Source organism: Candoia aspera, chromosome 14, assembly GCF_035149785.1.
Source record: "Candoia aspera isolate rCanAsp1 chromosome 14, rCanAsp1.hap2, whole genome shotgun sequence".
Lineage (NCBI taxonomy): Eukaryota > Metazoa > Chordata > Lepidosauria > Squamata > Boidae > Candoia > Candoia aspera.
Window position 1 is genome coordinate 2106960 of NC_086166.1, and position 26827 is coordinate 2133786.

The window sequence follows — 26827 nt, forward strand, 5'->3', positions numbered from 1 at the left end:
TTAAGTCCAGATTTTTCACAATATGGGTCCTTTGGGCTTGTCATATTTATTTATTTATTTTTCACATTGTTATTACCGCCCATCTCTCTCAAAAGGGGGACTCTGGGCGGTTTACAATAAAATCAAAATTAAGAGCATATAAACTACAATATATCAGACTGATAAAATAGATATAAAACCCAAGAGGTGAAGATCTTATTCGCTGGGGAGAGATCTACGGTACCAGCCACCCCCAGGATGAACTGGTGCTCCTCCCACCCCAACCTGGCAGAACCAGGTTTTCGAGTTCTTCCGGAAGGCCGGGAGCGAAGGGGCCCGCCTCACCTCCGGGGGCAGCACGTTTGAACTGTTTCTAAACTCTTGCCATGTTTGAAAATATGACGTCATATATACATATAGCCAAGTAACATCCAATAAATTTCCATGGCTCAAGTGTGTAAATAAACAACAATAATGCAAGACAGCATGATACTGGGCCAAAAAAAGAAAAAAAATCAAAATACTTTCAACATAGACTTTAACTCACATTCCTGCACTACCGTAGTCAGTGTCCTCTGAAATCACTGCAAGAGGAAATTCAGTACCAGCTGCAGGATACTACACTTCCCATCAGCCTATGTTGCGACATCCATGAAAAGAGGGCAAGGCCTCAATTCTGCGATCGTGGCTACCATCTTGACCTTTTTGATCCCCTGCCCTGCAGGTATCCCTGGATTATAGTCATCTGCTCAACTGCCCTGTAGCAGCTTCTTCATCAACATCTTTCGTCAACCAATTTAACAGATTAACCGGGTAAACGTGAGAGTTGCTTGCTCCAAGATGGTTAAGCTTGGTATTAACCTCAACCCAACGGTGGCTTCTTTCTGCTGTGGTGCGATGAGATGGTCCTCAGAGGAAGCCACCGTCTTAGAGGAGGACAGTAACACTGGAGAAGCACAGCTTGCCAGCAGACCTTGAAGAGGTCCTTGCCACATGAGAACAGAGCCTGCTACTTCTTCAAAGACCTGGCCCTGATTGCATGGCAGGCCTATCAAAGCTTGGTAGCCGATTTGGTAAAATTTAACCAGACCGCCAGAAGCATCTTTGAAAGACATCCAATGCCTAGAGAGCACACCGTTAATGAACACCAGCAGATGCTGCCACATAATAAGCAGCTCTTTCAAGTAATCTTAACTCATTTTGGAAGGGTTCCTACTCCCCCCTCCCACAACAAATTCCTCCTTAATTACTGTAATAGCTGTCTCTTTAAAGTCAGCTGAAAATATCTTCCCCTCCTCAATGGCTCAGTGGCATTCCATTCTTTCTTTTCTTTTTATGAGTTCACGATTCAAACAATTTGCAAAGAGACCATCACGGAGGCTCTCTGAATAAACCCTGCATTGCATTGCCCAGGAGGAAGAGGGGGAAGAACTGTCCTCTCTTACGAAGGTGGTGGGTGGTGGTGGGGAGATGACAGTTAGAAGGACTTTCTCCACGTTTACGCAGCCTTACGACCATGATCAAGATCTGATCTGATTTGAAACAGACCCGCTTCAAACCAGAAGCCACTTATTCCACAGTAACCTGTTGCTTTGGACACTAGGAAACCTGACTTTTGAAGAAGAGAGGTGGGAGATAGTAAAGACTGTCAAACAAATTAGCCTTGGCAAATGGAGACCCCTATGAAACCCGTCCTACCAGACCAGTGTTTTTCAAACTTGGCAACTGGCAAGATTCTGTTACTATATCCTTACAATAAAAGTAATTTTGGCCTATATGACTTTGGTTTCCTAGTCTGGTCTATCTTGAAGAGTCAACCCTGTGTGAACTGGAGATGCGCTCTAGAGTAGAGGGGCGTTGACTTCAGATATGCAGGTGGTTTTTTAATAGAATCCCAAGGCCCGTGAAAAACGACAAGCATCTTGGAGCCTTTGTGCCATCTTGCAATTTGCACCGGGGTGACCCCACAGGTCTATCACACAAAGCTTCACTTTTGGCTTTTCAGTCAAGACTTTGCTGTTTCAGCCCCTGCTTCCATACCTGTTCTTAGGAACTGCCTTTAGTTCATCGAGCCTGGGAGCTTTTATCCTTCAGCAACTTCCCCCATGCGTTTCAATGCTTCAGGTGAAGCTGCTGAGACCTTGCTCACACCCTCTAAGAGCAAATGAGTGAAAGGCGCCATCCCCCAGTGGTACCAAATGTTACAGATTAGCTATTGAAAATTGGCAATTAACACTTTACAGTTAGTCCCTGCCTTTGCTGGACATCAGCGAATTAGGAAAATGAATAATTGTGAATATTTGCCTGTTGCTAGATTATGAAAAATCTGGTTATTTAAGCAGATGCTCATGAAACATTAACTGAATGTATAGAATTCTGATTTTGCCAACCCTAGCCTCCTGAACCTCTACAAATGCTTCTCTGCTGAAATAGGCCGTCTTTTTTTCATTTTAAGCTAAAATGAATTATATTCTCATAGGGTGATAGCTTCAAGCTAGACTCAGGACTTATGAAGTCCTATAGGGGTAACCTTCTTCTCCCTTTGTAAGAACCACGGGGAATATGTAGACAAAAAAGCTTATATATATATATATACGTACGGAAATCCAAAGGAAGAGGGTTCATTCAAGCTTACCAGCAGATTAACATTTCTAATGCCCTTGTGCTGAAGCTGGACACCGTTCCTCAGCAAGAGCTGGGTGAGGCTCTTGATAATTAAATGAAACGAATGTCTTCCACAAAGAAAGCACATCTGGTACCAATATGATGATTTTTAAGGTGCTGGACTATTAATTTATTCCTCCAGGCGTTTAAATATTGTTGTTGGCAGTGGCCCTTTCATCTTCAGTGTTTATTTTTAACTGTACTGTGGACCTTCAATTTCCTAGTTGTCTTAATATCTCCGATGATGCTTCCTGCCGCCGCCGCCATCGCCCCCAGCTGCTGGTCTACAAACTTTCAAACATATATTTGCCATATGGACTCATCTTGATCCAGCAGTCTCAGTTCAAGTGACAAACACTGCATTTGGAAGATCAAGGGGAAAAAATGCTACCCTGTTTGATGTCCTCACTGAACAGCATTTCCTGGCTCCTTTCAGATCAGAAATAGAACTAAAAAACCGTTTTTCCCCTCAGCGGAGATTCTTAATATTCCGTTGCAAAATAAGGTTGGAAAATCTAAGCAGGGCTTGCTTTCAGAAGATTCCCACCTTCTTTTCCTGAATTAAAGCAAGGTACATATAGGCCAGAAGGGATAGGGACTTCTCCTGCGGCTATGAATCCATCCCATTCCCTATTTTACCATTAGGCCAGCCTGGTCATACTCCATGCCTGCTCCTGAAGATTCCTCTTCAGAAATGGAAGGGAAGAGACAGGATCAGGAGGGATCAGCAGGTCCACCACTTCCAAAGGCAAGCCCATAGTGTTGTGGACAGAGTAGAGGAAAGAGGTCACCTTCAGCTGCCTTCTGCAGATCTTGGAGAGAGAAGGCCCTTGGAAACAGAGATGGGTGGGCTTCGTGCTCACACCAGGGGCACAGCGGAGCTAGTGACCATTCTGCTGAGCTTCCCCACTTCATGGAAACGTCCTCTTCCTGGCTGCAAACCAGCTTAAGTTTCGGTTCTGGTGCTCAGCCCCACTTTGGCACGTGCAGGTTTCAGCATGAAAGTTGCCTCTCAATATCACCAGCTCAATATCCCTAGGCTTAACTCATGGTGGCTTGATAGACTGCCCGATTTCCCTGTTGCTGGACTATTTCTTGTCTTGCCCTGTGGAAGACTTTTACTTCTGGTTGTCTCCTTTTTATTCTGGGCTGATCATTGATGTTTAAAATACACCCGTCTCCCACCCACTCTGAAAAATAAGAGTTGCAATGTCATCTTTCATATCGTCACATACGATGACATGTTTTTGCCAGCCTCCTCCAATTGCAAGTGGTTATTTGCATCAGAAGTCACCTGAAGGTGTTTCCACCGACCGGGAATATATGGAATGAATATCCCATTAAGTGGTGAGTTATTTCCTGTTTTGTTTTGTTTGTTTTTTAATTGGTTCAATCATGTCTGATTCTGGGAGGCTGCCTGGACCAGTCCCTGCAGTTTTCTTGGCCAGGTTTTTCAGAAGTGGTTTGCCATTGCCTCCTTCTTAAGGCTGAGAGAAAGTGGCTGGCCCAAGTCACCCAGCCGGCTTCATGCCCGAGGAGGGACTAGAACTCAGGGTCTTCTGGTCACTAAACTGGCTCTCATTTCCTGCTTAATGTTAGTTAAAAGGATGCTTAGCCTGTCCCTGACAACTCATGATCTTTTACTGACGTGGATGAAGCTGTATTTGTGCTACAAATTTTATCTAGCTTAAAAGAGTTGCCCGCTGTGTGGAAGGATTGTTCTCGGAGCGGGTTAAGAATCTCTAGCAGGACATTCAGCCGCTGCAGTTGCACCTCAGCTCCTAGCCCAACAGTGCAGCTGCTGTCAGTTAAATTTATGCAGATCGCCGTTTACTGCAGCAGTGGATGGTAACTGCACCATTTGGACAGTCTGAACATTATTTCTTTGGTAATCCTCCCTATCCACAACCAACAGAATGCAACCCGTAGGAAGCTTAACGTTACAGGCAGAAGTTTTAGGTAAAGTCACCTTTCAAAGGGCATCTGACCGCCTTCTGTAAATTAAGAGGCACCTGCTTCAAAACAGAATGAAATCTTTCCAAATTAGCCACAAATGTAAAAGACTGATGCTCGGCTGCAGCCACCAGGTCAGTAATGCCTCCCCCTCACCGCAACTTCCTGCCTTTGCTGCTGACTGTGTACGAGAGCTGCGGACATGTGTTTGTGCATGACGGGGTAGAAAAGAAGGTGGAGGAGAGAATGGCATTCCTTGGGTTCAATTAATTTTAAACCTAAGGCTCAGCTGAGACATAAAGGGTGTATGCATGTGCGTAAAAATTTAACAAATAGTCAAGTTAATGAAAACCAACCATTTCTAGCTAATTAATTTATTTGCCTCCCAGCAAACTTTTTAAAATTTTTATGCCCTGCTTCCTTTTTCAGTTAAGCCCTCAACATGCTAGTCAAAGCTCCTGTAATTGTCAGCCTAAAGGTAATTGAGCATCGTTGATACGAAAGCAGATACAGATAGTCCTTGCTTAATGATCATTCGTTTAGTGATGGTTTGGACTTACGACAATGCGACCAGTCCTCACGCTTATGACTATCGCAGTGGTCACATGATCATGATTGGCAACTGGTTTGCAGTTATGACCGTCGGAGCGTCACGTGGTCATGTGATCGCATTTTTGACCTTCCTGGCTGGCTTCTGGCAAACAAAATCAATGGGGAACTGTGTGATCTGCTTAACAACCATGTGGTTTGCTTAATGACTGCCACAAAAAAGGTCGTAAAATCGGGTCAGGTTCGCTTCATGACCGCTTCCGTTAGCAACCGAAATTCCAGTCCCAATTGTGGTCGTTAAGCGAGGACTACCTGTACAACTTTTGCTTTAGGGCAAAAGTACAATTTAAAACTAGATGGTGTCTTAAACAGGAGAGCTGGCTTCAAAGCCCTGCTTAACCACGATGTTCATTCAGCAATGTTAAGCTAGATTCTACCTTTTCTCAGTCCAGCCACCTCGCAGGGATGTTGTAGGTATAAACCGGGGGCGTGCCCTTAGCGCTAAGTCCTTGCAGAGACGGCAAGAGAAGAACTCAAGCAACACAGCACCGTGCCACTGCTGTCACAGGCTTCGGGTACGATGCTCAGGACCAGCTCACCCTTTTACTTGCCTTCGTTTGCTTGGCGTGCCAAGAAAAATAAACCTCCTATCAGTTCATACATATTGTATTTGTCTACTCCAGTTGTACAAGAAAAAGATGCTGGCTAGAAGAGCCCACAATTTATTCGTTTGTTTTTCAAACCAGAAAGCTCTTGCTACAATAATCTCTAACGTATGTTCCAGAAGACCTATCAACACACGACAGACAACTGCACATCCCAACGCACTTCGAAACAGCAGAGAAGAATTCCAGCTGCTCTCCATATTGAGAATGCTGCTGACACTCTGCTACACGGGTATGCACCCCAAATCACGTGTCTCCCAGCCTGGAATGCAATTAATTTCCTCTAGCCACATGGAATAGTAGTAAGTAATCATTCATCGGAGTTATATGTTAGTTCCAGGAACTGAAGAACTTCCTAAAGATAGAAAGTTGGGAAACTGGAGGAATTCCAGCTGTGGCATCTCTATATGGCGACATGTTACTTCAATCCCACTGGGTCAGGCTTGAATCTTGTTGACTGCATGGGTGTACGCTTGTGATCTGGACCCGTCTTTAGTAACATGTTAGTCTTGTGGATTCTAAAATGGAGCCTTAGTTGAGCTTTATGGCGGATTTTCAAGTGGACTAGAAACCAATAAAATGGAAGCCATAAATCGGGAATGCTGGGTGGAGTTACGATACCAGGTCCACTTGCACGATCCTAAGAGGGCCTTCCATAAGCTGTTCCTGGTGGTTAGGCCTTCAACCTCCCACGTGGCCTAACCACCAGGAAGCAAGAACCACTAAAACGAATGGAATTTAATTCCCAAGTGTGATCCAGGACTGAACATGCGAAGGTGGCAAATTGTTGCCACCCAATGAGAATTCTATGCATTGCCCTGGAGAGATCATCACGAAAAGGGTTGAACTTACGTAGTTAAGTAGTCCAGTGCCAACTCTGCCCCTGACAGCTTCTTAGGTTCTTTCTTCTTGGCCACAAACCCTGCTTCTCGCATTAATTTCTTCTGCGCCTTGTTACGCTCCTTCTTCAGTTTTCTTTCCAGGATCCTCTTCTGCTCTGGAGAAAGCTCTTGATCTTCTTCCTTCTCCTCCTCCTCCTGCCCCGCTCGTTTTTCCTCCTAAGAACAAGAGAACAAGCTTCATCCACAGGTCATAACCCACAGGCCATTTACACACAACCCATACTTGTGAGAACAAACATCTGTACAGTGGTTGGCGAGTCCTTTACTTTAGATTGACCACTGAGGCAATGGTAGAGGATTCAGGCCAGAACATTCCCAACACAACTGCAGTTCTTGTACACAGTGGTTCTTCCCCACGCTGGCTGGGGAATTCTGGGAGTTGAAGTCCACACCTCCCACACTTGAAGTTGCCAAGGCTGAGAGACACCGTACTACATAACAGTTATGCAATTTTGAGGTACAGCAGTGTTGGCCATCTGGACATCTGCAGAAGCCCCCCTTCTACTACCCCTGGAGAGGTGGCGACGTGCCTTGTCCACCCCTTTGAGTGAATTCAAACCCAACCCCTCCTGCTTCATCCAGCACACGGCTCTCGGATTCAAGCATCCGGGCTTGAACAGGGAGGCCGGGCACGACGACGTGCTTGGCCTGAGTCTTGACGCTGCTCCCGCCTTCGCCATTTTTTTGTGGTCTGCTACCCTGAGCCCAAGCGGGGGGCTACCAGGAGCGCACTGCTTCTAACTTTTGCAGACCGCTGTGCTTCTCGGGCTGGGTGGGGGGTGAAGCTGAGAAGGCTTCAGGTCTTAGAAAACCAGCCAAGGCAGAGGGAGGAGGACGTTTTTCAGGCCCTTAGAGGGAGAAGGGAAGAAGAACGCCACCGACGCCAGGAAAGAGAAGGGGGACCACAGAGAGGAGGCCGACTGCCAAGCGAGCTCGGCAGCGTGACCGAGTGGCATTGAGTTTCTTTAATGAAAGCCAGTGTTTCTTCAGAGAGCTGACCCAGCCTCCAGCAACTGAAATCAATAAAAACAGCTGGCAAGGGGCCCGGGCGGGGGAGGACCATTCACCACTTTAGCATTCCCTTTCCTGCCCACTTTCTCCTCTCCGTGAAAAGTTAAACTCCGATAAACTATGTGCTTGCGTATGCTCCAAAGGTCCCCCCCCCCTTTTTTCTTTTTCCCATTTTCTTTTCGGTCTAAAGGACTGGTAAACGGATGGTCTTTCTAAGCTTCCGTCCAGCAAACCCCCTTCCTTCTCGTTTGGAAAGCAATGAAAGGATCGTTTCGGACGAGGAACCTGCCCAAGAGGACTCTGGCCTGATCTTACTGCTTGGAAGCGAGCAAAGCAGGGGGGGGGGGAGCACCAGTTTAGAGCTGGGGGAGGGAAGGAAAAAAAAACACCTCACTATTGAAGAGATGAAGGAAGGGAAATGCGGAATTTCACTGAGCCCAATGCGCCTTGCCTGGATAGAATTCACAGTTGCTGGTGCGGTGAATGCTAAAATGGCTGCAAAAATGCGCTGGAGGAGGTGATCCAGCCCAAAGCAGGGCAAGAAAACCAGCTGGTGTCTGAGTTCAGTGTCTGTTTCTGGTAAGTCTCTTCCTAGTTTTAGCCTTTGGGTCAAAAAGCCTGAAACCAAAAAGCCTGACACCTTGATTTGTTATCTGAAAATGCTTTCCATGCGCCTTCTTCTTTCCTCACTCTTTAAAAGCTAACCGTGTAAACAAAGCAGATTTTTACGGAGGATTTGGCCAAGAGATCTGTCATCGGGAAGTATGTGCAGAACACCCCCACCCCACCCCCCGGGAACTGATCTCTTCCTTTTTGCCCAGTTTTCGTTGAACTTGAGTTATTGACGGGGGCTCGGCCGTTACATAACTCTTGGGTGTCGGGTGCCAGGAAGCCCCCTGTGCGTTTCCATTGGGGAATGTCGTGGCGGCTGTACAGTGAAAGAATTGCATTTATGAAGGTTGCTATAATGATGGAGCACGTGCTTATTTGATGCATTTCGCAGAGCCTCTTGCGTTTTCATGGTAGAATAATTCACGCAGTCCTTGCTGTACAGACCACCCTGTGTGAAATCTAGCTGAATAATTTTATTGCAGCAAGGAAGCTCAGCATCCTATACGCAAGCCGTCAATGCAAAGATGTCTAAGACCTTTCAGCATCCCTCTGACTGCCGATACTTTTTTCAGGTGCTACTGAAGTTTTGTGGACAAACCTGGCCGTACTTAAAGCAGAGGGAGGAAAGGCAAATTGGGCTGGAGGGCAAATTTTGGGAATGCGCAGGAAAAGCGACTGGGGCAGGAAGTTCTGACGCCAGCCACCCTGATTTTTTGCGGGACTGGAAACCTGGCGGACCCCTGATCTGACTCATTTGCAGAATTCACTTTGCAAAAATTCACTTGCAAAAATTCTGACTCGTTTGCAATTCTCATTTGCAAAAAAAAATGCTGACTCGTTTGCAGAATTCAAATACTTTCCAGCTCTGAAACAGGGTCATGCACGTAACACCCTTTCCTTTGGGTTGTTATATGACCACCTGTTTTGACAAGACATGTTACTGTTTTGCTGAAGACACTACATCACACTCACTACATTCCCTATCCCTACAACAGCCTCTCTTGAACAGATATAAATGCCAAGCAGTTGCTTGTTCCTTTGGTTTAGCAGAGCCAGCAAAGCATCTTTATTTGAGCCATCTTATAAATAGTTCAGAATACACAGCAGCAGCTGCTGGGTGTGAAATGGTTGAGTGGGCACTGCTTGGGGCCTTAGCATTTGTGCACAAGCATGTCTAAGCAGTGGTGCTGGAGGAAAAGTCATCCATCATTTGCTCAAGAGGTGGGGAAGGAGCTGAAGAATGAGCACTCTGGCATCGCACACTAACCAAGTATTCAACAGACCTCTCCTGGAGGACAAAAATAAAAATCACCCCTGGCAAGGAGGTCCCATAAAACAATATAAAAATATTTGGATTGTTCAGGACATTCATAACTGTGAATCCAGGTTAATTTGGGCCTAGAAAGTCTGAAGGTTGTTCACCCAGCCTCAGGAGCAAAATTTCTCCATGTGTGTGAACAGACCAGAACTCAGAACTACATCAGAGCATTGGGACAAAGCCACCAGTTGGCTTCCATCTTTTGGACTGGTCTAAAATTTGTAGGGTAACTATTATGCTGACCTGCATGTGTGAATGTACATCACCGATGGGTACAAAGGACAGAATGTGTGTTTTGCCTTCTATCATGACTTGATTCTGCTACTCATTATCAGGTCCATGGGAAGCACCTCTTGGAAGTGATGGCAGCTTTCCTTGAATTCCTTGTATGAGTTCGAGAATAATTCTAAAAAACTGCCCAATCAAATTCTATGGCACGATCACATTATAAATTTAGTCAGTATCAGAAACATTCTTGATTTCTCATGAACTGTTTCTTCCCTTCAACCTTTATCTTTTTGAGGATTTAGGAATTGCTATGATGTTTTGTTCCAGAAGACAGGTCAAGAAACAATGGGTTTTAATTACAAGAAAGTAGATTTTGGTTAAGGGACGGGGTGGCGCTGCGGGTTAAACCTCTGAGCTGCTGAGCTTGCCGATCGGAAGGTTGGCGGTTCGAATCCGCGTGACGGGGTGAGCTCCCGTGGCTAGTCCCAGCTCCTGCCAACCTAGCAGTTCGAAAACATGCAAATATGCATAAATAAATAGGTACTGCTTCTGCAGGCAGGTAATGGCATTCGGCTTAGTCATGCCGGCCACATGACCACGGAAGTGTCTATGGACAAACGCCGGCTCTTTGGCTTTGAAACGGAGATGAGCACTGCCCCCTAGAGTCGGACGCGACTGGACTTAATGTCAAGGGAAACCTTTACCTTTACCTAGATTTTGGTTAGATATTGGGAAAAATCTCAAATGGTAGGAAATGTTTAATAATAGAAAGATGCCTTGGGTGATGGTCTGTCAGGGATGCTGTGGTAGTAGACTGGACAGAAGATCTGTAAGGTTTTCCAACCTTTAGAGGTTGTGTGATTCTCTTCTCTAGCTAATTTTTAGGTAGCTCATTGATAGGACAATTACTGTCCGTGCAAAAGGAACTAGGTTCTTCTCAGCATCTTTAGATGGGGTTGAGGGAATGACTCTTCCTGGACTTCTGCTGGTCTGTGTGGACAGGACTAAGCTAGATGGGCCAAAGCCTGCCTGGATAGAAGCTTGCTTCCTTGATCTTGAACATCCAGCCAGCTTTGGGCTCTCCCCCTGCCACATACTTTGTCCAGTCATTCAGGCTGACATATTGCCAGATCTTCAATGTTCTCCTGCTGCACAAAGACTCCCCTGGGTTTGTGTTGGCACCAGACTTTCACGTTTTAGGTGATATGCCTCTGGTGTTCACAAAACAACAAGGGAGCATTTGCCAACTGCTGTCAAGTAACATTAGCTAATCCACATTTCTTTTCATCCAAGGATGAAATTCTCCATTTAGCCTAGTGCTGACCACAAGGTTCTAAATCATTATTCTGGATCTGCAGCTTGATTCAACAATAACAGTGAATACCGTCAGCCATTCATTATCCTTCAGTACAGCACAATTTCTGCATCTCCCTTGATGTTATAATTTCACTCATTCTGACTCCCAACAAGTACTGACATTTTAAAACAATTTTTAGGGGAAAAACGGGAAGGTCCTCTGGCTGACTACACATTTCTCCAAGGCTGTGGTCCCAGGCTTCACTAGAAACACATCCTTTGCAATCAATGGAACTTATTTGTATAAATGTGGTTTAGACTGACTCTCTGAAAAGGACACAGAGTAGAAGAAAGTGTGGTTTTACTCAATTATTTAGATATTCTGCCAAAGTAGCCCTGAATATGTTCTAGATCAGAAGAAAAAGCTTGGTTGAAGGATACTTCTATGTTCCATTTTCTAGTCACAGCAGACACACATGCTATTCCCACCTAGGAAAAATTAAGTTGTAAGCCTCGAATGGTGGTGTTTTCTCTCCTTTAATTTCCCAGACAGTGGTGGGCTGGGAGTGCCTGGCAACAGTGGGGCAGTCTCTAAATATTTTGGAAAATACTGTGTCCTGCCCAAGAGATTTGGCCAATGTTTAATGACTAAAGAGGGCTGTTAAAACTCTAGTTTGTATCAAAGACCCTTAAAAAGCAGTGTTACCCAGGGGATTCTGGAAGCATTTAAAGATGAGTCTTCATGGAAATATATCGACAAGGCAATGAAGGTTGGAGTTACAGAAATAAGCTCTATTGGCTACCAAGAAATGCTTGATTTGAACTGCAATAGCTACATACCCATTTGCACTGAAATTGCATAAGCTGTCATGGTGTCCGAAAGCTGCTTCACACATGAATGTTACTGAGGTTCCCACAAATTTCAGTACAGATGCAGACAGCAGGAGTCAGTGGTGGCGAAATAGCCCATGCGTGCAGGTCTATACTTTGTGAACATTAGTGATTCGGACAAGCTGAGTTATTTCAAGAGGACAGTGCTAAGTTTTCTCTTGAAGATCACGCTTTTGCTTCCACTCTTTATAAGTTTTTTACTTTTTAAGAATGGTGGCTATCTTCTCTTTCAACCTGCTGTAGCACGCTTGTCAAGAAGGGGCACTGTTCTCACAAACGGCGAAAACACAAGGGCCTAGCTCTAGACGGAGTTATGGGCTTTGGGTCACGAAGGCATCTGATTTAAAATCAAGAAGTGTTAGATCACTGCTTGCTACAGAGCAAGTGGTGGGATTTCAGCTTTTTGAGTTTCTGAAATTAAAGTGAACCTGCTTCCTGGGGAGGAAGGATCCTTTCTTGGAGAATCAAGTTCTTTTGTTCAGTTCTTCTGATCTCTCTGATACCCATGAGTCTCACAAACACAAGTAGCTGCTTAATTTACAGTAACAGCACATTAAAAGTGCATCTGCTTTCCACCACAACAGGTGTTTTTTTCTGAACTTCTGGGTTGCAGACCCGAAAATCAAACATCTACTGTGATTTAAGATTAAAAAATTAAACTGAAACCTGTCAGCTGCATTTCAAACCTATGCTACAAAATATGTTTCCTACTCAATTGATCAAACAGATGTAGATGAACCAATGCCAGAGACTAATTGGAAACTTTCTCTAGCACAATGCACTGGAGTACAACTCCCATCATCTTCAATCATCATGGCCAATGGAGTTGCTGGGCCCAACTGCATGAGCTGGGGAAGCTTTGCTTGAGTGAACGTAAACGCCCTCTCCTGTTCTGTAGTCTCGCACACGGATTCCATTTTTTTGAGAAATGTTTATGGTTCTCAGCTCTGGAGTCCCACCAGCCACAGACACATTTCAGCAAAGCCTTCCTGAAAATGCAGCAGATGACCACTAGTATCCCAAATACTCCTCCTTTCAGTTTTAAATAGCACTGAATACTCATTCAAATGTAGCTAGCAGACGCTAAGAATGCACCTGTAAACTAAAAACTCCTGGGTTAAATCTCATCTTGGCCATGAACTTGCTAAGTGACTCCAAGGAACCACTTTTCCATCTGAACTATGGTATGATGCCGGTCTAGGACAGAGTCCCTGGGGCTCTCCAAGCTTAGTTGTCTGCTGGCAGACATTATGATGATTACCCAACCAGGTAAGATCACCTGTGCTGCCGTAGTACTAGATAAATACTACCACATGGAGCCAGAGATCAGCCAATGCCAGAACTGAACATCTTTCTGTGGTGAAAGATTCAGAAACAGAGACCAGGTTTGGACCCAGAGAAACCCTTCCATGAGCCGGAACATGCTCAGTTATGCAAGAGGGACGTGTACACGGATACAGCCTGCAGAATTGCCAAACTCTATTTCCCATCGTGTGATTGACTCTGGAGGGTACACAAAGCAGGAAGGAAGATGTTGTACAAACAGAACCTTGAATAATACTTTTCTCAGACTAAGTCGGTCATGTTTTTCAGGGAAAGAGCCAGACCTGTCCTCTATGCTAACAGATTAAGCCTCCAAAGAACGGTAAACATTATTACACACACACACACACACACACACGGAAATGCATGCCTGGACTTTTTTTTTTTAATTGTTCTTCTTTTGGTACTCACGCCCCTCGATTCCATTTTGCCACACCAATTTTGACTGGCGGCTCAGAAGAGGTTGTCAAGAAGGATGCGATACTGTAGTTCTTGAGAAAGAGCTGAATGGCTAGATCTTTGGGCCATTGAGCTAGAAAACTCTGAGCATGACTCTATATAGGGACGGGATTGCACAGCAACCATACAGTAAAGAATAATCAAGATGATGATGATGATGATGATGATTGCATATTGTGCAAGCAAGGAAAATCCTCAGAATGCCTGAAGTAGCTATTTGGATGAAAGCACCTCTACAAGACAAAAACCTCACTTTAAGTCACTCTGAGTATTCTGTGGAGCCCCAAAATATTCACAGTGGTTGACGGCTCTGAAAACACTAAGAGAACATTAAGTATACGCCACACACAGATACACACAGACTTCTGACTTAAAGGAGCTCTTCTTTTGGATGCAAAAGTCAAGAACAGCTTTTATTTACAACTTAAAAACTGGATTCGCCCATTGGACTAAGCCATGATATGCTTGGTTTTTGGTTTACGGAATCCAGCCATTGTGTCTTGTTCAACAAACTGTGATTAGAGGGAACCACAGTTTAGTGCAACCTGTAAATCAAGCTCCTTTGCCAAACAAAAAACGTTACACGTGAGGTGGCTCCAGCTATTTCTCTGTGGGGAGTTTACTGTTGAGCCATTTCTTCTATAACATGACTTCCACTGCAACCAAAGTCAACATGGCGCACCATCAGCCCTCAAAGATGCAACTACAGTGTTGCATAAAAAGGAATCATGCTACCCAAGCATATAAATATTCTGAAGGGGACCGTTTTAGAGCTCCACATGGCTTTTGCAAATAAAAGTCAAGCTTACAATCAGACAGGCACTCCAAATCATGGAATAATTATTCCACAGGAAACCACTAACCCCAGGAACACAATATGTGGTGCCCTGAATTAGCTTCTTGGACGGTTTCATGCACATCCACACGTGGGCACAAGTTCCTCTCTGGCTTTCCCGTACCAAAGCCGCACATTTATAGTGCGTCTCCTGACGGCTGGTGATGACATGTATTCCATCCCACAAACTTCTCTTAGCATGGTGAGCAGCTAGATCTCAGGTCTCAGGGCATAAATAAGTTCAGCCAAGGGGCATACGTTAAACAGCTGTGAGCTAGCTGTCTAGCAGCACTGCCTCAGCATTGGCGCAGAAGCTGGAATCTTCATACCTCCCCCCTGCACCTACAGTGCGTGCACTTAAGGAAAAGCCCAATGTATTTTCATTTCAGGAACTGCATGCGTGCGCACACGAACAGACAGACAGCTTGGTAAATACCACACGTATGTGGGTTGGATGCATCTTACTGAGCAAATAGGATTCTCACTAACCTAATAAGGTAACTGGACTTTCAAAATGCAACATTTTCTTCTGTGAATGCTTCCTAATAGGAAAAATGTAGGTTCAGGTCGGAAACAGCACGTTCTGCTGGAAAGGAAGTATTCTGTCAGTATTTAGAAATAAAAGAATATTCAAGTAATCGGTGAAGAATAAGGACAGGGGAATAATTGGCCTGTGCTGTCCAAGGGGGAATGAAATCCACAGCTTTCTCGCCCTGATACAGGCCAAGCTATATTTAATAGTTCCCCTTGAAGAGCTAACTTACATCTGGGTACATAAAATGGCCGCACAAAGCATTGAAAAGAAGCATTTTACCATTCGTTCGCGTGAGCAAAGTGGAGCATTTGCAGCTGTGTCCTCGGCAAGGCCCAGACAGCTGCTCTGAAAGCCGTCTGCACGCGTGGGTTCATGTGCGGACAACGCTTCGCTGGGACCCTCAGTGAGATGGCTGCACAAACAAAGGTCGCCCAGATCAGCTCTGGAAGGCGTGGAAGAAAGTTCTTCCATCCAGGCAAATCAGGACAAATCATTCTTTCCTACAATGCTAGAATCCAGTCCCAGGTACAGCAGCAGATTACCTTCAGGAATCCTAATGAGCATTATGCTGAGCAAACATGGACTTGTAAGAATGAATCAATACACTAAACGAAGGCGGCCGAAATCAATCAGAACCAAGGGCTGCAAGCTTTATTTTATTCACTGCCTTATTAGATTTGTAAAAATAAATAAGCGGGGTGCTTTGGTGAGCACTGGAAGCCGTGCGCAACTTTTAAAAGCAAAAACAGAATGTAAAAAGTTGAAAATGAAGGAGAAAGCCAATAAAATGGTCTCACAAGTGACTGAAAAAAGAAGCCTTTTTGACATGTTCATGTCAGGGCTTCCCCAAAGTCGAGATGGTCAGCCCCACCTTGAGAGAGAGACTCTTGTCCTAGGAGGGCACCTGCTGTGAAACACACGCACACCAGCAACACATTTCTCACACTTACCCACGTCCTAAGTTATTTACTACTTAAATATTCACTCTCCATTTATATTTTAACGGTAAATTAGGTGGATTTCTTTTTAGTATCATTTTATTGTAAACCGCCCAGAGTCCCCCATTGGGGGAGATGGGCGGTGACATCCATTTAATTAAATAAAAAATAAAAAATAAATTATTTATATTCCAATTTCTATTGAAGGGTGCTTAACTTAAAAGAATCACTTCAGAACCAGAAAACTTCAAACCCCGTGCTGTGATATGACCCTGCTACAACCTCTTCTGGGCATTTTTCTTTTATGTAACTTGTTTGGGCTGCCCGAGCTCTTGTTTCCAGCTCATTTTATGCATTCTTCAGTTGTACTTATTTCCTGTTCAGAACGAACAACAAAACAAATTCAGGAAAGACAAGCCCCACAAGTTACAGGATCATAAGAGTTCCAAGCTCGCTTTAGGAAATAAATGTCCCTTTGTGGTGGAGATATGATTGATTTCCGGTATGTTAGTTTGTTGATGTGGATCAAGCAAAGCTCCATCATGTTTCTACCTTTCGTTCCTGATGCCTCAGAAGAAAAGAAACGCAACTGATGCCGAGAAGTAATTTCTAACTGCCTTTCCTTTGCTGATTCGAAGACTGACTATGCACCATCAAGTCATTGTTGACTCTTAGCAACCACATAGGTAGATGTTCTCCATGACTCCTTCTCTGAAGCGAAGCATGATCTGCCGTTTTGTCCAGCGTAGAAAATGTGAGTTTCTTCTTGTGCAGAGCTAAGCTCTGAGACTGGGAAAGGAGGCAGAGAATAGCAAGGAAAGGAACTACATGAGATCGGATGAAGATCTGTATAAACCCAAGATTCATTGACCGCTTCTTCACATAACTTCTGAACCCAGTTTGGCACTGCATTTAAACTATTTCTGGCATTATGATCAATTTCCATTTCATATTTTCAAACTGCCATTTTAAATGTATAGGTATCTTCTACACATTCAATCAGTCCTGGTTTTAAAAGAACCTTCTTTCTGTGATGGACTTCTTACCCAGGAAATACTTTTGATGCATCTTTTCTCTATCTTTAATGACATTCCTGTATCGAACAGATTGCCTCTTCCCAATAGCTTAACATTTTTTCAAGACTCTGGTGATACCTTGGGCAGCCCACAAAATAATTTTCGTTTTCACTTGGATCATTTTCACTACGATGGCGTTGCTACGTGGGAAATCATTTCCTAAAAGCTGAAGATGAACCCGTCAAAGACGCTGGTGTGGGTTGAGAAAGACTCCCAATGGATCAACACACTGAGGATTTAGCAAATCATTCTTTAATAACCACATACTCTTGTTTGTACCTTAGAGTAAGATACAAATGCAAATGTAAAATGGGAACAAATGCCTTTAAGATATTATTAGCTTTAATTTATGCAAAAAAACAAGTTGTCAACACAAGCCAGGCTACTTAAATACCTCTCATCATGAGTGTAAATTAACTCTAAACATCTTTTCTCATACCCAAGGTATTCTAAAACTATTATCTCGTTTTTTCCCTAGTAAACCAATCCTGTCGTTTCAGTAGTCTGCTTGCATGAGCAAGTAAGTATTAAATTCACACAGAGCAAATGTAAATCAAGCAATGCTGTTGTGGGAATTTCCTGCTGATGGCACACTTGCCTCTTTAGTGGCTCCAAATGCAAGAGGAGTCCTCGGCAGAACGAAAGATCCCTTTCTTCATTGTATGCTGCTGCAGGGAGCCAAAATCCAGCAAATCCTATGACAATCCAGAAGACAGATGTGCTCACAGGACTGGCACCTCTCTGGTCCTCCAGCTGGGAGATTTTTGTGGCCGGTTAGAGCAGCCACAACATTTCCCATCCTCGGATTGAGAGGCCTTAAAACATGGCCGTGACTTCCCCAGCATGCGTGTCTGCCAAAACTATTAAAAACAGAGCTTTCCATTTGGGGCATCCTGGGACTTTTATAAAGATAGCTGCATGGGAGTTTCCCAGAATACCATGCCCTGCTGAAGTGAAATGAACAGGAATGGCCTTTAGGGTGACAAATCTGCAGGGGAGCAACATTGCCAGTGAACAATCGCAAGTCCGGCAGCCACTGCCCAGCCTCAACAGAGCTGCCTCTGAGAATACTTCAGAAGTTAACTTGGATAGAGGTGATCAGAACTGGCAGCATGATCCTTATGCTGGTTATACTGGCTCTCACTCCATGTCCAGGTCCAATCTGAAGTCCTTCTTTGGGGTTAGAAAGATCCAAATGGCTTGGGACTTGAAATAATCATTTTCTCTGGACATGAATTGTTTCAGAAATACGGCCATCCCTTTAAAAAATACTGAAAAACCAAAGTTACTGTTTTCCTGAGAGCCTCTGTGAGGGACTGACTGTATCAGCAAATATTTCACATTTCTGCTTAGCCCCGAAGCTTGCTGAATCATCTCAGAAAAGTCACAATATTCAATCCCGTCCCTCTCATAGGATTCTCATGCGAAGGGATGAAAATAGCATTTTACTCATTTACTTGAGATAAAAAAAAATAGGCCAAGAATTTTAACGTATTACATACCAACTGTAATATTGGTATTATTCCTAGCATTAGGAAGAATTCAAATCTGTCAATTAAAAAGAACAAAAAGTTTTTTAAAAGCTTTAGCTCATAACACGTTTGTCCAAGAAGCCCAATGAGTTTCACATTTCCATGATTTCCATTCCAATATTGTTTCCCATGATTAATGTGTACAAACAATTGAAAGCAAACAGAACTTTAGGACCATCTGCACAGCTAATATTGGAAAAAACACACACGCACAATTTACTGTACTCAACTGCAAACATAAATGCATTTAGTTTTACTGTGCATAGAAAAATATGTCAATTGAAATATGGACAATTCAACACTGCACAAAGATCATCATTGAGTCCTGCCCCAATGCCAAGACTTGCATTTATCAAGAAAGGATTCAATGTGCCAGTAGAATGAAAACAGTGGCAATTTTCTACTGTTGCAAATAGAGGAGGCAAATTTGTGAATGCTTCTCTGTTTTCAACAAAGGACTTGTTATATCATCCCTTCGCTTGAACTCTATTGGTCTGGTCATTAAGTACCAACTTTTCCAGGCTATGGAATGGGTTATGAAAAGCCAACTTACCCAACACAGTGAATGACTACTGGCGCTGGCACCCTAGCTGGGAAAAATGCCATTTTGACTTCAAAGCACTTCTAAATTATACAGTTCCTTACTGCATGAAATGTATTTTGTACATCAAATTGGAAGCATCCTTGAGGTCCACTTGTGGCCTTGGGAGGAACGTCTGAATGCTGCTAAGATGACGCTGGACTGAACGTTACAGGTTTGGCTTCAATCTTGTGTTCCTCAACGTGTTTAGAAACAATAAAGAAATCAGAATCCCGCACCCCCCTTCAGTTTTAAATAGATAGAGCAAGGGGGTGAATTTGGGCTCTCTTCACAATTATGGCATTACTAAATCAAGCTATACAGTTGCAACGTTTCACAGAGATGCTTACATTTGCCCTGAACCACACAAACATTTCAGGACCCTAGTACATTTCGCAACGATTCCAATAACCAGAGATGGTCTGTCCCAACTGATGGACCACAAGACACCTTCCATTCCTCACTGTCTACACACGCAAAAAATTAAATAAAAGCAACAAACTTAAATTAATCAATTCTTTTTTCTTTTTGAAGCCCTGTTCAAAATTCTTAGTTACGTTGCTTTAGAGTAGATTCTCTTTTTTTAAATTAAAGCTTTTATTAATTTTTCAAGATATAATTAAAACACAGAATGCAGAATATAGGACAGATAGACTACAAGTCTAAAGTAGAAACAAGAAAAACTAAAATGGTGCAGGAATAAACAGAAAAGCAAATCAGACAAGTGGCTTCTGACCTTCTCCAGCACAGACATAAAAGTACATAAAAGTTAAATCTCTTACTATTAATTAAACATCTAGTAACGTTATTTTGCTTCAGAGTACATTCTCAATCAGAGGGCAACATGATTCTGTCTGAAATCACCATTTATTTATTTATTTGATTTATATAATCATCCATCTCACATATGTGACTATATACTGATTTTATTTATACACACACACCCCAATACAAAATATACAATATATATACCAAAATATATACAAATCCATTCCAAACATCACATCCTTGCATATCTATATTTCTATGTATATATTTGAATATATACACATATGTTCAAAAACACATATTTGCATTTCTAGGGAAATACTGCAGAAAGAAAACCCCAAGATGTAACTACCAACTACAGGAGTGTATAGGAAATACTGAGAATATATCAGAAATAATCCAGATGCATTTCAAATTGTGGTACTAGGGTTATTCAGGGGCAGCAAATGCTTGTATAAGGAAAACAAAGGTATGGTTCTATATAATAAAGGTAAAGGTTTCCCTCGACGTAAAGTCCAGTCGAATCCGACTCTAGGGGGCGGTGCTCATCTCCGTTTCTAAGCCTTGGAGCCGGCGTTGTCATAGACACTTCCGGGTCATGTGGCCAGCATGACGACTCGGAACGCCGTTACCTTCCCGCCAAAGCGGTACCTATTGATCTACTCACATTTGCATGTTTTCGAACTGCTAGGTGAGCAGGAGCTGGGACGAGCAACGGGAGCTCACCCCGCCGCGCGGTTTCGAACCGCCAACCTTCCAATCGGCAGCTCAGCAGTTTAACCCGCAGCGCCACCGCGTCCCTCTTTATAATAGAATTTTAAAAAACAATAGGATCCTGTTATCGTTGTATAATTGTGTATGTGTGTGCATGGCATGTTAAGAGAGAGGAACAGAAAAAAAAAGAGTGGAAGTTGATATGAGCAGCTTTAATACAGCAGATTTATAAGAATACTTCTGCTAAAAATGAACATAGGGGGATTATTAACATAGAGAATAAATAATACTGATGGCATTACCTATGAGAGATAATGCAACCAGGAGCCAAGCCAATGTTTAATTCTACTGGGGGAAAAAATGGATGTATTACTGTAAGGGACTTCGTGGTTCACGACAACATTTGTTAACTATTACCAGAATTTATGTTTTACCTGTGGCTGTAAAACAATACCGCTGCTGGTGGTTTTAGATCCTGTATTTACTTTTCCTATCCAATGGATATGGAATACAGCGAACAATAATACATTATTGTGGAAACCTCTTGGGTTAATTTAATATGAAAAAGGATGGTGGGTGTGCAAAGCCAACCTCTTATAGATAAATCAAACTTTACTCTTCGGAGTCTGGCATCGCTTTGAGGGTGCCCTGCTGAGAGTCAAGATGCTTCCCAGTTATACAAAGTCACAGGGTTGGGCATATTAATGGTGATTAATTAAGATCACAATCACAGCGCTCTTTCAAAACAAGGTAAATCAGAGCAAGAAGCAGAGCTGGGTAATTCAAAAGCCGCTGTAATATGCAAGGCTTCGCTGAAACGATGCACAAACTCCTTAGGAGATAGAATCATTATGGAGCTGGGTGGCTTTACAAATACGATAGACAAACAAACATGGAAATAGTTCCCAGAGATGTTCACAAAGGACACCTAAAAGGCAGCAATGCCATCTTGACTTTTATGACCTCTCCCCTGGACAACCCTGACTGTTCTAGTGTATTAATGCAACTGGTAAAAAGTTGATGTCTGTCTCCGAAACATGGTTATGAGATAGAATCCAGAAAAAGATTTCATAATCTCTTCCACACTTAGAAGAAAGTTCCTGTACTTCTATTTACTCTGTTTATCATTTCTGATGGCTTGGTTAACTAACAACAATGAAGATTAAATATTTCTAATTCTTTATACAATGTGAACCCTGATTTACCTTATTTTGAGACACCGTTGCCCCAAAATAAGATTTGCTTATGGGGGTTCCTCTGAATCCTTCAAAGGTCTCTCCCTGGAGATGAATGAGTTGGACTTACTTGGTTATGATGCCCAACAATGCAGTTCCTCAACCCAAAAGTCAGGCTGACACCACTGTTGGTTTCACATTGGGACTAGAGAAAGAACTGGCTTCAGCCAAGCCTATGGATCTGATTGACCATAACTTGGTCTTAATTCACCTTTTCACCCATATGAGATAGCAAAGTTTTGTTGCTTTAATGGCCAATGGTTTTTCTGTTTATTGTTGCTGTTCATTATTGGCACTGTTTTTACTGACTGAATTGGGTCATGGGTTTCACAGGACCAATGAAGCCAGAGAAAAATCAATGCTTTTAGCATCTACCTGATTAAAATTAGGTGCCACAGGACATCTGCAGATACCTTCAAGCATGGGAATAGAGAAAGAGTATACATGGGAAACAGCCACTCTTTAGGGGATTCAAGGCCTGGCCTAGCTATGCGGATACGTTGAGAATGCAACTCTCTTTTTCTATGCTGGCTGGCAGGTACAGAATTTGTACTCTAACCTAAATGAAAGACATCAGATGAATGTTGGCTTATTCCATATAACCAGCCTTTTAAGAATCAGCAGGGTTTCATCACCTTTATGTATGTTGCTATTTTAAATGCACAAGATGCTAAGTCATTTTTTGATTTGACAAATGTTATATACCTCTTAAGATCAATTAACCAAAACTGTTCCTTGTGGAAGTCAAAGACACAATAATTAAAAACAGTTCAGCATAAAAAGAAGTCATCGTCATACCACATAGGCTTCATGGCAACTTGCCACTAAACCCAGGATCAAAATGTTAATATCCAAACCAGCATGTAACGTCAAAGTGGCTTTCTTGCAAGCAGTATGTGATAGATAGCGATATACCTGAGGCATGTGGGAAGCTAGAAACCATCCATTGCATCACACTGCCCCCAAATGTCTGAACAGAGGTTTGGACATCAAAGCTTCAAAGAGAACAAAAACCATTTCCTGTTTCCGTGTTTCAGCGCATCTTAAATACGGTGGGATCTCTTCCTACCAACAATATATAAACAGCTCTTTATAGACAGACAGACAGACAGACAGACAGGCATATATACATGCAGACAAAAAGCCCAAGAACATGCCTTTTTTTTTTCCTCATTTCAATTTGACTTTCCACAACAACTGTGGCTGATGAAAGCCAAGAATTAAAATTAGTCTGAAGTCAGCTGTTGGTGTCAAATAAAAATCCTGGTTTGCACACTATAACTATGGGTCTTGCAAAATTAAAGAAGTACCACACTGCAGTTCCCCTTTATTTGTATTTTGTGTCATAAATATAAATGAAAAACAGACTTTTAATGTATGCATAAATATTCCTTTTTATGCAGACCTTAATTACAGTAAGCGGCATTTGAAACTCTGTTTTAATTCTAATAACTAGGGTGTTCATATTGGCAATGTATTGTTTATTTTCTAATGAAATAAAATTTGGAATTTGAAACTAGTTAAATACTATGTTTTGTTAATACTTTGTAGTAATGTCAGCATACAGGCTGCACCCCCAAAATATGTTGTTTCATATTTAAAATGGATTATAGGCAATGAAACAATATGGAAAAAGTATTAACAAGCAATAATTACAGCAAGGAGTGTATTATGAAAGACAGTATAGATAACTTTGTCCTGATTGAGTTAACAAATCTGGGACAGAGATGCAGATTTGGGCAAGTGCTTACAAGGTGCTAATTCACAAGTTAAATGAAGGAACAGACATTTTGGATCACTTATGACTCACTGCCTGTGGACTACAGCACAACAGTAGTAAACTTTGCCACATTTCCCATTTAGAATGGTTTCATTAATTGAAAATAAATCCTCTCATTTAAATGGGGCGCACTTCCAAGTAAAGGTGGATGGAAGTTGCTCCAAAACACTGTGTCAAATACTTGTTTCAAATATTTACGCTTCTGCCTCTACAGCTGTTAGTGCTACACTTAATTGCACCAAGGAGTGCAAAAGTTGAGGGGCAAAAAAAATATGAAGGCCCATGTAAAAAGTTCTCGTTGAGTCATTGAGAGTTGGGTGGCATGCAAGTTTAATATATCATCAGCATCAGCATCATCTCACTGTAGCGGGGGGGAAGTGGCAGGTGATTGCAAGGGCAGGAAGGAATGTCGTCGAGACTGCATGAAACTGCACATGGCGCAATCGTAATGAACTTCGTTTTCAGTTTCTCCAATCGGAGATCCCTTCTCTGCCTGCTCTGCTGGATTGCAAAAGCCATCATGACTGGAGCATTAAGAAAGGCCTTGCGTGGGGTGGATCTCTTATAGCTTTCATGTTCTTTCCCCACTCTATACAGCAGATGAGAAAATCATTACCATCATTAGGATGCATCTGCTGCTGTTTGGAGAAGGCAATGAAACGGCACCATTAAGAGGCATGCCTGTGGCAAATCTCTTCTTTTTTGTATGTAACTGCAATGAGGCTTCCCTATTGCAAGAGAGCTGGGAAATAATTTGGGGGGGAGGCATCGCCCAGATGCAGTTGCAGCTCCTTTTACTGTCTTCCTCCCCAGTCTGTGTTACTAGAGGGGCCACCATTTCTTCTACATTGCTTTTGACGTGTATTTAATTTATGTTTGACTTCTCCTGTAGACCCATCAATCAATAATACTCCATTTTAAAAACAGCAAGGACAGGATATTAAGAATTCAGACCTAGCCCTTTCCGAGGATTGTATGAGCAGAAAACTTCATGCTCTAGTCAAAAAAATAGACAATAAAAGCAACAGAAAGACCAACATGGAGACTTGATCGTTAGAGTTCTTTTAAGAAGCCACTTCAAAATCTACTGAAGGACTTAATTCTTTCCAGAAATGATGTTAACTTCTCATCATAGACTTTATTTGAACACTTCCTGATGACCAGCCAAAGACTTTGCAATGTTAAAAAATGAAGAAGCAAAATATAAAATTGTAAAAACAGATAATAGAACTTTACTTGGCCAGCAGAGGCTCTAACAATCAGTTCCAACACAGCAATAGAAATTACAAATGCAAAAAGTACTTAGGTATTTTAAGTACTATAGATAGAGGTTCTCAGACCTTCTGCAGTTTTGCATTCATTCACATCAACAAAATTCAGAAGAAAGGAGAGGAGAAGTATATATAGTTTTAAAGGGTGGAAGATAATAATCAATTGTTCAATCTCTGGTTCAGCAATAAAAACCTGAGGTTGCACTAATTCTTAAAGGCTACAAAAATCTCTCTTCCTCTGAACTTGAAAGAAACAGGGCTTTGCTCCTTATGGTAAGCCACACTCTTGCTACTGCAACCTGCAAGGTGACATTTCTTTCTGATATTTATTATTTATTATTCAAATTTTCTGATATGCACTTCAGCTGCTCCTAAACTACACTAAAACTGTGCATGTACCCAATTTGGGAATATAATGAATTTTGAACTAATATGTCAGCCATTTATAAACTCATATAAACTATTCAGAAGTAGCTTTTATCTCCAGAAAATTTATTCATTACTGGTTGAGTCTGTCAAATCTCCTGTAGAGTATTCTGTAGGTTACCGAGATGTAAAGGAATTTACACTTCACTTAACGTTATTGAGCAGAACATGTAATATTTAAGGGAAATTTCCATATATTGCTCATGCAATAAATCCTCAAGAAAATCTGAATGTTTGCCTGTAAAAATTATAAATGTGAACATTCCTACTTTTCCATGCTGGTTTGTTTAAAAAAAAACCAAGCAAACGTTTACAACTGAAAACATATAAAAACCATGTCAGGTTTGTGATTTTCTTAGCTTTCCCTAGGAATGAAAGATTTGCCTTCAGTTGCATTGGAGAGCCATCCATATAAAGGAGGCCAGCTTAGATGGAGACTAATAATACTACCTTCATAAACCTCAAAGCCTAATTGATTTATGGTGGCATCAGCTTGGGTAGATTAGAGCTGACTGTCAGAGAGCTGGAGAGTTATCCTCAGCTGGCAGACACACACACACACACACACACACACACAAACTGAAAGCCAATAATGGAGGAAAGAGCGCAGAATATATAATTTTGTTTACAGAGCCAAAATGTCTATGACTAGGAGAGACAAGCTGCAGAGCCTTCAAGGGTTTGGTGGCTGCTCTCACTTAACTGCATTTAATACAATTTGGTTTCATATAAATGAAACCAAATTTGATTATTGCCCTGAGCTTGCCCACTTTGGAGCGTGGTCCTGGTTCAGGAGAACTGCTGGCCCCCAAAGCTTCTGTTCTCACTTTTGATGAATTAAGCAGGCCATTTCCACCAGCAGCCATTAAGACAACAGTCTATTTCCAGCAATGATATTTAGGACAAGAAAATATCATATAAGAATCCATTAAAATACCATGATGTTTTTGTTGGAGGGAAGTAAAGTAAGACCATGAAAAATGTAAACCACTCTTCCTACTTCCATCCATCTCTATCTTCAGAGCATCTTACAGTAAAATAACATCTTTTACTTTTACTGGCATCTTTTACGCTAATGTGCTTCTTTCAAAATATGGTGCCATGATGTAGTTGGGCAATGTTTAAAATCCGCCTGCAATTTTGAAGCACAGTAACAGGGCACACACACAGAGAGACACACATATATTAAGATGCCCAAAAGCCTATCTGGTCTAATTAATGTTTACATGAATAAACTGAAGAGGAGATATTACCACACAACTGATTTTGCCTACAGGACAAAATTGA

General features: G+C 42.3%; 2 protein-coding genes across 2 annotated transcripts in view; one reads left to right on the forward strand and one right to left on the reverse strand.

Annotated features, from left to right (window-relative positions):
• Positions 1-26827, reverse strand: part of C14H7orf50 (chromosome 14 C7orf50 homolog) — a 94412-nt gene that overhangs the window by 11292 nt on the left and 56293 nt on the right. Inside the window, exon 3 of the mRNA XM_063315206.1 lies at positions 6663-6868. Within this exon, the coding sequence (XP_063171276.1) occupies positions 6663-6868 (206 nt within the window). The remainder of the gene's footprint in view (positions 1-6662; positions 6869-26827) is intronic.
• GPR146 (G protein-coupled receptor 146) overlaps positions 7868-26827 on the forward strand; it is a 34770-nt gene continuing 15810 nt past the window's right edge. Inside the window, exon 1 of the mRNA XM_063315204.1 lies at positions 7868-8302. The gene's annotated coding sequence lies outside the window, so the exon portion shown is untranslated. The remainder of the gene's footprint in view (positions 8303-26827) is intronic.